This window comes from Triplophysa dalaica, chromosome 19, assembly GCF_015846415.1.
Source record: "Triplophysa dalaica isolate WHDGS20190420 chromosome 19, ASM1584641v1, whole genome shotgun sequence".
NCBI classification, from domain to species: domain Eukaryota; kingdom Metazoa; phylum Chordata; class Actinopteri; order Cypriniformes; family Nemacheilidae; genus Triplophysa; species Triplophysa dalaica.
This window is the reverse complement of record NC_079560.1, coordinates 8,800,001-8,812,046: the sequence shown is the minus strand read 5'-3', so window position 1 is coordinate 8,812,046 and position 12,046 is coordinate 8,800,001. Positions and strand designations below refer to the sequence as shown.

Here is a 12,046-nt window from a genome sequence, read left to right as displayed (position 1 = left end):
CTCTCACTGAAGCTCTTACCAACTGTGGAGTCTGGCCATCAAAGAGGACAGTGCGCGTCTTAAATTTTTTGGATATTTTCTTCGTTCTTTGCTTGTAAAGACAGTGGTTGTGTTTTTTTTACATCTTGATCAAACTTTTGGACACCTAAGAGTCATGGCATCATGGTCCACAGAGTTTTAGGGGTGCCTGAGATCTGCTTTACTATTTTGCTTCTACCCCTTCTTCTTGAAGGTAAGAACCGAAAACTGCCGGATAAGAGTGATAAATGCTATTTTCTTGTTTAGACTCATATTTTCCATTTGTCCACTTTACGTAAAAAAAACTTTGGGAAAACTTAATAAAAATAAAACATTTTGCATTTATATAAAATATTTTTTAAACCTTGTTTTGTCTTAATGCACTGGAGTTGCGTTATTGGTTTCATGCCCTCAGGTGTGGAGATTCTGGACCCAGGGGAGGTGGTTTACCATGAGACCAGGACGGATGGCGTGGTGGGAAGTGGAGTGATACTTGAGTGTGGCCCCATTTTGCCTGATGTCTATATCTGGGGCTTCACCGAACCCGGCACAGATGTCATCCGTGCTGTGGTGTATAACTTTGGGAAGGGTCCCAAGCTGCAGAAATTAGCCAAAGACTTGGGTGATCTGACAGTCATCAGCAACACTGCCTCTCTGTCTATAGAGAAGCTTCCTCTGGCTGCAGAAGGCGTCTACACCTGCCAGGCACTATACGATACTGCTGAGGGACCCAAGCTCTATTACTACTATGTGTATCTGCGTGTTCTAGGTCAGTTGTTATTCTAGATCGTTGTTGAACAGTCATGGTAACTGCACCTAGTTACAGCATTAATGCCCACCAGCATCAAACCAGTTTAAACCAGCCTAGAAATTAAATCTGGTTAAACTGGATCTTTTCAGATAGGAGAAAAGTCCAACAGTAAATGATAATAATAAGCAAAATACAGCACTGACAAAACTATTGTATGCTGGTGTTGATAACATATTTAGTTCTTCTCTTACATATGCTATCAGATTTTGTATTGACCGTTGGTTAAGTTACTTCTAAAAGATACCTAATTCGTATTAATTAACATTGATTTATTTTAAATATACTAAAATTAATAATTAATATAAACCACATTGACAATAACAATAAAACTTTAAACTCTTTCACATAAACATTCGCGGTATCACTTTACAATACGGCTACATTTGTTAACATTAGTAAATACATTGGCTGACGTAAACTAACAATAAAATGTATTATTCATAGTAAAAATCTAAATTAAGTCAGTTTATATACACAGTTTATAATAATATCTGCCAGTGGGGTAAGAAAAATAAACTAGAATTTTACTGAATTTCATTGAAGTTTATTTTATTAAGTTGAAACTTGACTGGCTTATACTTTTGCTCTTTTAAGCATAAACTTATTTAGCTTCTCACATACATTTGATTTAAAATGTTCTGTACTGGGAAACAAGAAAAAAATATTAAGTTAGTAATTGTAATGTTATCATTTTGCAATGTAATGTTAAACAAACACAAGGTTATTGAAAAATATTAACACATATTACTTGTAAAAAAATGTAAACGTAACACTTTTCGCTACACATATTTTCACATAAAATTAAATTTAATTAACACATTTCTAGTACATTCTAGCTACATGGATGAATATTAGAAACTTAACATTGTTTTATATCGAATTGTTGAAAGTATAGATAGTTTCAGCAGCAACAAAATGAACAAACGTTATTTTGCCCGAACTTGACTTCCTGCAAGGGGAGTCGTGGCATAATGGTTAGAGTGATCAGAAGGTTGCCGTTTCGATTCTCAGGGCTGGTGGGTAACAACTGAGGTGCCCTTGAGCAAGGCACGTTACTTGCTCCCCGGGCGCAGCAGTGATATCTGCCCACTGCTCCGAGTGTACGTGTGTTCATGACTTGCTGTGCATGTGTTCGCTACTCACTGGATGGGTTAAATGCAGAGGTCACATTTCGGGAATGGGTCACCATATCTGACAAACAGGTCACTTTCACTTTAAAGAATCTATATTTGTTGAGTAGTTTTTAATGTAATTTTGAATACATTAAATTTACAATAAAATATGAATATTGATTAATATGAATATACATTAAATATAAAATAAATAGTTATATAAATAACCAAACACTAATTTGAGGTTAACTCCAATTACATTTCCGTACCGTAAAATTAAGATCTTTACTTTTTCAATAAAAATCATTTGCTTACAATATTTTGTTATTTAGTAAACCATTGAACCCAACACTGTTCACAGTGCCAGTGACCAAACCTTACATCATGATGAGCGACTCCTCACCAATAGAAGGCAGAGAAGTGACCATGCGCTGTGGACTGGAAAATGGAACAGGCCCTATTAATTACATATGGGAACAGGAGAGCCGGGAAGGACAGATCACCACAGTGGCCGAGATCAATGACCACAACCTGTTGAATGTCACCGAGGTCACACGCAATCACACAGGCTGGTACAGGTGTGTTGCCAGCAACAAAGTCAACCAACAGCGCAGTGATCGAATCTGGCTTGACATCATATGTAAGAGACTCTAATATAGTTTATTGGTTTGAACCGGATTTTACAAATTTCAGATTATGATCGCAAATGTTTTTTTTTTCAGTTGGTCCAGACCTTCCACAAATCGATGTGACTCCTTACTCGGTGACCGAGCGAGGTTACTCAGCCCTGGAAAAAGAGACCGTTTCCCTCCTGTGTCAAGCTTCTTCAAATCCCCCCAGCCAATACGTCTGGTTCTACAACAACTCGCAGGTCAACACGGGTCCGCAGTTCACCATCACCCGGATTCTGCGCATGCACACAGGCCACTACGCCTGCCTGGCTCAGAACACTTACCTCAACACCCGATCCAAGAAAACCATCACCCTCACCGTCTACTGTGAGTTCTCCCACAAACGCCTGGACTCTGGTGGCCATCTTTCCTGTTTCTTCAACCTGTCCTGGTAGAGTTCTTCAGTTCCTTACATTTCCATCTGAAATTCCCTTTCTTCACCTTTTCCTGTACACCAACATGCAAACACATATGCAGTTACATAAGCAAAGGTGTCAGGCTTCCAGAGTGGTCGTATGCGGACGTCTGGAGCAAGTGAAGGACAGTTCTAAGAGCTGAAGGTATAAAGCTGGTGTGATTGTTTCTGTGTTATGACAAAGTCAAGAGTGGCCAAAAGACCTTGTTTTGTCATAACATCTCAATCTCCCCTTGAATGCCTTGAATGTGCATCTATTTATGGATGTATTGAGCAGCTCTTCCACTTTTCTTGTCAAATGTTTGTAAGACTGACCACAACACACCAACACATGCTGACGTGTCTCCGTCGATACACGAATGCTCATGGCAACTCCAAACGGGCCTTAACAGACACCTAATCCAAACCAATCGTTGGGATCAAATTTAGGAACGCTTCTCTGCCTCTATCAGTTTCCTAAATTGGCCCAAATTACCCAGGAGGATCCGTTTCACCGCACTGTGTTACACAATGGCTTTGTTCCCACAGATCCTCCAGATGGCGCTCCATCTTGCGCCATATTACCAGCCAACAACTACTCTGACCTGGCTCTCAGCTGTACCTGGGAGGGCGGCATCCCCGCGGCCTCCTTGAAATGGACCCCGTATGTGTTCGGAGATGATAGCGAGGGATTCACAAACATCACCAAAATCCAGAATGGCCCAAATACGGCGAACAACTCCATGTTCCTCTGCAAAGGCTCCCACATCGCGCTGGACGACATCACAAGCTGCAGTGCCAGAGCATGTAAGTGTAACATTAAATAGAAATAACATGAAATATTTTTATGACGGCTAGTTCCACAACTTGATTCTAATTGGTCCACGATAAAGCACATGACCACAGCACCAAACGATTCGGTGTATCACTGCGCACGCAGCATCCTTAGCAACCTCCGTAAACGAAACACATTTTTTGGCTTTAACATTTGAGCATGTAAGGTTAAGTTTAATTAATTATACTTTTATAACAGTTAGTTCCGGTCCTTGGTTATGATTGGTTCACGATAAAACACAGCTATTACCGCTGCACCTAACCATTCTGTCGTGTATTACTCCGCAGCCCCCTTAGCTACTTAAATCAAACAGTGCGATGTTGATAAAAGGTCGATCAGGGACTATTTTTTCCAGCGGAAGGAAGGCTTTACAGGATTTTATTTCATGAAAGTTGCGTCGATAACAAATGTTGGCTTCAATATTTGTATAGTGTGATGACCTTTTATCAAAACAAAAAGGTACTTATAAAAGTGCTACTCTAGTGAATAAATCACGGCTGAAGGAGTTGCAGGCATGAGCCGAACAGTGGTTCAAGATCAAATTTAAGATAAATCACTGCCTCATGTACCTTATTGCTTACAGTAGCCTACGTTAGATAAACAACATTACGAACATATAAGGTTTTAAAAATAATAATAAGCATACATACTTTCTTGGCACCAGGGATGCCCTACGGAGAGCCCACGTGTTCTGCATACGCCACTCGAAACAATGAATACCTAATGCTCTCCTGCTCCTGGGAGGGTGGGTTCCCTCGGGCATTGTTGTGGTGGGCTTCTAGCTCGGGGGATATGCAAGGCACGTCTGAAGAGAATGCCAACATCCTGGTTCTGCGGTCCAGTGCTACCTACAGCGGCAAAGCTTTCGTATGCTATGCAAAACATCCATTAGCTGAGCAGACCAAACAGTGCGTATTAAAGCTAGGTAAGTACTGTTCTGCATTCTAGAACTTTATAACAGCTGTGATTGACTCATTTAAATCCATCTGTTCTTTCTCTATTTAGAGGCACCGGTATTAATAACACAACGCAGCCTGATGTCTGTCTATGAAGGCAGTGATGTCCAGCTCACCTGTATTTTAAGTAAAAACTACCCTATCACAGAGATCACCTGGTACAATAACCTGAAACAGCATGTGAATAACATACCAAAGAAGTACGTCCTGGAGCAAGCTGCTGCCTGGACCAATTTGACGGTGAGGGAAACTGACAGCGAGACAGACAGCGGGCAGTACTGGTGTTCGGCTACCAATGCTGTTGGAGGGGCAGAGATTCCAATTACCCTGATGGTGAAGAGTGAGTGAAACAGTAAAAAGATATTTACAATTCTAGCAAGTGCATGTTGGACTGTATGTTCTCAATCTGAACTCAAGACAAGCTCAATTGATTCTAATAACCGGATTGTCTAAATTGATCTGTTTTAGGGTACCCAATGCCCCCTAATATATCCATTAGTAAGATCATTTACAACAGCCGTCAAAAGACAGATGTTGATCTAGAGTGGATGCTTCAGAATGATGGTGAATTTACTGGGTTCTTCATCGAGCGCCAACGCCTTCCCGATCCAGCGAAGAAGAGAAGCAGTGACCCTCTTTGGAAGAAACTAATTGAAATGGAGAGTGATTCCCGAAGTTACCAAATCAACAACCTGGACCCAACTGGAACCTACGCATTCCGCATCACTGCCGTCAACCGCCGCACTATTGGAAATCCGTCTGAGATTAAGACACCAGGTGAGAAATGAATTGTAATCAACATATTTACGATCAGTAGTTACAATTATAGTTCATTTCAAGGGACAGTTCACCCTAAATTAAAATATTGTCATCATTTACTCACCCTTGAGTTGTTGTCTAAAGACATTTGGAATGATGCCAAACCAAACCGTTCTTGGCCATGATTAACTGCCATAATAGGAAAAATTACAATGGCTGTCAAAAGTTCCCCAGAACTGCTTTCCTAAATTCTTCAAAATATCTTCTTTTGTGTTCAACAAAACAAATAAATTTATAAAGCATTTTTCCTACTATGGTAGTCAATGGAGGTCATTAGAACAAATACATTTATACAGATTTGGGGGGTGAGGAAGTGATGACAACATTGTCAAGGCGGGTGCACATGCGATTTTGGAACCTGACACAGTATCAATAAACCTAAAGATTCCTGTTTCAAAGCCAAAACGCTAGTCTTTAATAGCTAGTTTGACTTGTTCATCGACATACAATTAGAGATCACTTTGATAAAAAAAATCCAGTTTCAAAAATTTGTGGTTGTAAAAATTTAGTACAGTGTGCACCCGGCTTAATTTATATCAATATTATCAGGGAATTGGAATACATATTATCTAGTTAGTCATGGGAAAAGGTATTTATTCCATATTACCACTCACTGGAAATCTAATGGTGTTGTTTTTTATTTGTTTTTATTGTGTATTCAGGTGAATCGCAAAAGCACCCACTTCCACACCCACACATCTCTCTCCCTATCCTCTTACACAACCTGCCTGTTTACTTACACTTGAACCTTTTCTTGCCTATTTCTCATTTTGTTTGAATGAAATGTATCTCTCATGTTCATGATGGTAGCTATGATGCCAAAACGTTTATTAAAGTTGAAACCCAAAAGAATGATTAAGTTGGACACCTCAAAAACCCTATGAATTCTGCCCGTTCTCAAAACCAGTAATGTACTGATTGATAGTACAGAGTAGAAGTTCATATTAGACTCTACTATGCAATTGATGACTGCTTTTTTTTAAGCTAAAACAGTTATGCTATCTTCCAGCGGACCCTCCTTTTAATGCCTACCCCGCTGTGATTGGGGCAGCCATCGGTGGCATGCTCATAGCAACAATAGCCACTGTACTGCTCTTTATATTTGTGGTGAGGAACCGCAACAATAACCCACGTGAGTCATGCGTGATTATTTGCTTTTCATCAAGAAATCTCTTTTTTTTGTTAGTGCCTATATGCTAATATATCACTGTCGCACTTACAGGGCTTCACGACTTGATATTTGGAAGGTATGCAAACTTTTAAGTTTGTAATTTCCTATTGTCATTTTTGACATTATAAACATAGATATATTAAACAGATACGATACCCAAAAGACACATACACTCAAAGTAAGATTTATGTTATGTATATTTTGTCCAGGCAGAACAGCCAGTCTAGAGAAAACATTAACTTTCCTGAGGATGAAGTTGTTGGAGGATCAGAGGGGGAGAGAGGTGCAGAAGAGCAAAGCCCATCTACAGGTCAAGGTACTTTAATCCTTTTCACTTTCAACTGATATCAAAACATTAACATCTTGGTTAACTACTTATGTTTTGTTTACTAACACGTTTTCTTGCAGGACCATCAATGGCAATGCCAAGGCCAACTGCAACACCCACAAACCTCCCCCCAGGCGAAGAGCCTGTTAATGTAACAATAACTGTCATGGCCTCAAGCTAGAGACAGACTCTAGCAGGATAACTTGCTTTTTATACAACTTATAAAATGTAATTCATTAGCAAAGGTCTGTTCTCCTCAGAATAGCTTCTGTTAATTCAGTAAACTGTGTTCAAAATAGTACCTTCAATTGTCTCTGTTTAGTCAATTAAACAGATATTAAACCACAAGTGAATAACATGGGTTAAAGTGGAAAAATATTATTTGTAAGCAAATTTTCTGAATGCTGTACTTTTAATCAAAAGAAGGATGAATATGATTCATTACCTCTGGGCAGCAGGTTTCTTAGCACACTTCAACAGAGCTGACCCATCCAAACAACGTTATTAGACAAAAGATTTATTTGAAATTTCAATGAGTTTAACATTAAGAACCACACATCTTTTAGTTATTGAGTCAGAGATGTTTTGAACATTCTTTTCACAGTAACAGAACAGTAATGAACAGATGAACTAGCATTTTCTCTCCACTCCTTCATTCACGAATCAGACGAACATTTACATCTACAAAAATATATAACTGAACACATGTTTAACATTTCAAACTTAGTGTATGCATGTGAGAAAGTAGAATATGAATTTCTTTTTTGCGGACATGCATCAAATCAACGGTAAAACCTTTTGGTTACTAATAATGTCAGAAAGTTTCTGTTTCAGCTTCAGGAAAGTTCTCTTGAATTCCAAACCGTCTCCCTGAAATACAAAAGAAGATTTTAGAGAAGAGTTTATTACGCAAATTAGAATTAAATAATGTCTATACCTTTGACAGACGGAAATCTACTAGAATGCGTTCCTCCATTTCCAAGAAGTGCACTTTGAAGATCAGTTTATTGTTGCGGCGATCCATAGTGGACACTGTTGCCTATAATTGAAAGAAATAAACAATAAAAACATCAGATCATTGGATGGTTTAAATAAAGTCGTTTTTTTATGGATTTATCTGAGGATTACCTGATTGGTGCAGCTTTGCTTCCATGTGTGACCCATAGCTATACAGGCATCACGGAGAGCAATGGATGATGCTTCCGCATTCACAGTTGTAAAGAACCTGGTCATTCTCCTCACCAACCTCTGCCATGGGTTCTGGGGGGTGACAATCGTATAACCCATAGTTAAGTGAAGGTAAACAACAAGAGAAAATACTTGACTGAAGAACCATTACGGAATAAAATTAACTATTTTTAGTAGAACTATTTAGAACATAAGCACCTAAACATCAGAACTTACCTGGCTGGCACCTGGTGTGCCGAGAAGCTGGCTGCCCAGAAGCATGTGATCAGGACAGGCAGGCTGGGAGAAGCTAACACTGACATCAGAATACACCGAAACCTCTTTCTCTTCCCATAATGGCTGTGGCTCAGGCTGAGAACTGGAGATCTGTGCTCTGTCATCACTGATGAAAAATGCAGCTACTGAAACATAAGCGTCTGAAACCCTAATACATAACTGAACATGATTTCACTTCATAGTAAACTGTCACTCTGCTGTCATAAGGCTTAAGTTGGCTTACTGACCTATTTTTGCGCACCAGCCCAGAGTCAGTCCGTGATATTTTGCTTACTGGTGTCTCACTCTGCCGTTTTACTCCTGTGATTAGAGTTCAGAGTTAGTTATTTTCAATTAAGTTAGCAATGATTCACTTAGCTTTTAAGAAACACATAAGGGGGTTATGGAGTGAAAATAAAATACAGTATAAAAGCTGAAATACCCGACTTGAAACTTCTGCTAAACCAACGGTGTTTCTTAATTTCAGGGATGGTGTTCCTATCTTTTGGATTATGTAGTAACATCTTGGATAATAAACCTGATAAAGCAAATAAACAAGAATGTTCAGAATTCTGAATCACCCCATGAAAATCTCATCACCACAATGATAGAGCAATGCTGATGGTTGCCATGGTATAGTTAGGCAGATACTAAAGTGTAAGAACATAGTCACACAGTTGCTTAGATATTCTGGGAGGTTGTTTACTAGATCGTTTCAAATGGTTTCGGAACAAGACTTACTGAGGGGTATAGCATCAATTTTCTTCCAGGGTGTCAGGTAGTGCTTTTTCTCCAGCCAATCCAAATACTCCTGACAGTTTTCACTCGGCTGGTCCCACGGTAACTCTTTGAAACAAGTCAGTACAATAGCCAGAATCTTGAGAGAAAGGTTATGATAATGCGGTCACTGACGGACACATACAAGACAACATTGCTCTACCTCCGGCTAACATCGCAGTGAGCACAATGCCACAAGCCCAAGTGTCTGCAGGTTGAGCGTGGAACGCCGAGTGCGACATCAGCTCAGGAGCAACGTAAGGCAAAGTGCCACACAGACGGTTCAAAAGACGCTCCTTGCCACGGTGCCGGAACATGGTAGCCAGTCCGAAATCAGAGATCTTCAGATTATCTACCAGAACAGATGATTGTATATTTTATTCTATTAAAATATGTTAAACAGACACTAATAATTAATTACAATATTTTTGACATGTAAATCAAAGTGGAAGTTTTCTTTATGTACTACGCCATACTATACATAGTAACGGTAAACACGTCATCATTTTCAGCACCCATAAATAGAACGTCCATTTCAAAATTAGATTTGACAAACAACCCTTCAGATGTACCTTTATCATCAAGAAGAATATTTTCAGGCTTTATGTCACGATGCGTGATCCCAAGATTGTGAAGATACTCCTGTAAGTGTGAGAGGGTTGTATTTTACTTAGGACAAGACAGGTATGGAGAGTACATAAAACACATTAAAGAAAAATGCCACTTACCACACCTGCTATTAACTGCTGAAAAAATCTGTGTGCCTCCTTTTCTGGCATTCCCACATCTGGTTCTGTTACCGTAAACAAATTACATTTTAGATAATTTAAGTTATTTTGAAATAGCAATAAGCACAAGCATTCAGACACCATCAGATGAACACGAAATAATCCAATGACACAAAACAAACAAAATAACATTCCCCATCAAAAGCTTCTACATAACTCACCGATTCGGTCGAAGAGCTCCCCTCCACTACAGTACTCTAGGAAGATATACTGTGTTGTACCTTCACTCCTGTGCCCAAAGAAACGTACTATATTGGGGTGTGACAGCATCTTGCATATGCACACCTCTTTCTTCACATTGTCTATGCAGTCTTTGGCTTTGGCCATATCTACAACTTTCACTGCTACAGCCTCCTCAGTCTTCTTGTTTACCAGCAGTCGAACCCTAAAGTTTTAGAGTAAATGGACAGATGTTTAATGCATGCAAGTGAGAGGAAACTAATAAGAAAAGTCATCCTGGCCACTTACTCTCCGTAAGCTCCTTCCCCAAGAGTCTGAACCAAATCCCAATCTTTAACAAAGGGCACAGCCATGATCTGTTTTGAAAACAGCGACAAGTAACATTAATACACAATTTTTGCGAAAGCATCAATGTCAATAAAAACTTTTTTGACTAAATTACTTGCGTATACACTAAGGTGTTGTGTAAATAGATAACGGGAAACAGCGGTGTTGTACATATCAACAAATAAACAACTGCTGACTTTGAAACGTCAAAGCCTATTGAGCTCTTAACGTTAAGTTTGTTAGTTACGGATTGTTTTATGTCATTTCTTAAAATAAACATACCGTATGAGGCAGGAATTCCTGAACTGCAGTTGTCCTATGTAAGATAGATGGTTTAACTAACTTACTAATTTTGTACACTGGCTATAAACACAAATCTACAGTGAAGCGCGCAAGTCCAAACTTGGCGCGTTCTGAAGCGGTGACGTCACCGGAAGCAAATGAAGAAAGCCGCGTTCGCGCAAGGAAAAGGGTTTTCAGAATAAAAGTGTTTCGCTCAAGACAAGCGCATAGAAAGCGTTAAAATAAGAAAAAGTCTGTCTTTACGTTGTTAAATTATATATTTGTTTTACTTTAATATCATTCTCTTCAACGCCACAGTTTTTGACATCCACATTTTCCGTTACAAATTGCTTGTGAGGGACACGTTAAGTAGAAAGTGTTGACTTTTATTTTGGAAGCTTTCAAACAAATAAGATAATAAATAAAATAAAATATTAAGATTTATATAATATTGAAATATATATAATATTACGACAGAGAGGATCTAATATGATTGTTTTAGCATTTAAATGTCTTATATGCTTTTGTGTCATCACACACTGTACTGCGTAAAACGTCCAGTTGATGTCGCCTGTCGTTGTTATGGCAACATCAGTTCAGTTCCGCAACAAAGTTGAAGAGGTGCAGAGTGCTTGGCTGGTGTTTGAGGAACTACTGTTTTAATCTTTAACGAGAAAAACATATAATTTTGCCATGTTGACAACCCATCGACACAAAATGCAATGTCGGGAAATTACTGGGCCCACACCTCATTCAGTGGCAGTGGTGAGTTGACACTTATAAAGTTTAGAGACATATTATATTTCTGATTTCTTTGCTGGATGTAAATAAAATAAATATGAGCAAATATATAACACGTTTTATTATGTTTGTCATCATAAAGTTTTACAGTGATGTGTTCGTTTTAGAGAGCAAGAAATGCTTCATCAAGACCCACAGACTACCTGATTTTGGAGAGAAGGAAACATGAGGCTGTTCGGAATGAGGTGCTGGACTTCACCAGGGATCAAAGTTCCTGTGATGTTAGAATGCAATGGGAGAGAAACACACAGCGCAGAATGGTGTCGGCAACTATTGATAGACAACTACAGGAAGCAATGGTGCAGTACCATATGGGCATTGATGAAAGGAGAG

The 12,046-nt window shown here is 39.1% G+C and overlaps 3 protein-coding genes across 3 annotated transcripts in view; 2 read left to right on the top strand and 1 right to left on the bottom strand.

The window, feature by feature from the left end:
* The first annotated feature begins 162 nt into the window (after positions 1 to 162).
* LOC130408269 (V-set and immunoglobulin domain-containing protein 10-like 2) lies at positions 163 to 7,296 on the top strand. Its single transcript, XM_056731760.1, has 12 exons — positions 163 to 232; positions 434 to 787; positions 2,303 to 2,581; positions 2,664 to 2,939; positions 3,556 to 3,813; positions 4,506 to 4,766; positions 4,847 to 5,137; positions 5,266 to 5,574; positions 6,626 to 6,748; positions 6,839 to 6,863; positions 6,997 to 7,103; positions 7,196 to 7,296. The coding sequence occupies exons 1-12, from the start codon at positions 163 to 165 to the stop codon at positions 7,294 to 7,296; spliced, it is 2,454 nt and encodes an 817-aa protein (XP_056587738.1).
* Positions 7,297 to 7,616: 320 nt separating this feature from the next.
* chek1 (checkpoint kinase 1) lies at positions 7,617 to 11,050 on the bottom strand. Its single transcript, XM_056731424.1, has 13 exons — positions 10,913 to 11,050; positions 10,592 to 10,659; positions 10,285 to 10,508; positions 10,064 to 10,128; positions 9,908 to 9,977; positions 9,499 to 9,687; positions 9,300 to 9,404; positions 9,001 to 9,096; positions 8,807 to 8,879; positions 8,520 to 8,685; positions 8,244 to 8,375; positions 8,053 to 8,154; positions 7,617 to 7,985 (listed from the first exon to the last, which is right to left on the bottom strand). The coding sequence occupies exons 2-13, from the start codon at positions 10,654 to 10,656 to the stop codon at positions 7,893 to 7,895; spliced, it is 1,380 nt and encodes a 459-aa protein (XP_056587402.1). The 5' UTR covers positions 10,657 to 10,659; positions 10,913 to 11,050; the 3' UTR covers positions 7,617 to 7,892.
* Positions 11,051 to 11,497: 447 nt separating this feature from the next.
* cfap53 (cilia and flagella associated protein 53) overlaps positions 11,498 to 12,046 on the top strand; it is a 4,370-nt gene continuing 3,821 nt past the window's right edge. The window contains exons 1-2 of the mRNA XM_056730781.1: positions 11,498 to 11,677; positions 11,821 to 12,046. The exon at positions 11,821 to 12,046 is cut by the window's right edge and continues 4 nt beyond it. Coding sequence (XP_056586759.1) covers positions 11,606 to 11,677; positions 11,821 to 12,046 — 298 coding nt within the window. The 5' untranslated portion in view covers positions 11,498 to 11,605. The remainder of the gene's footprint in view (positions 11,678 to 11,820) is intronic.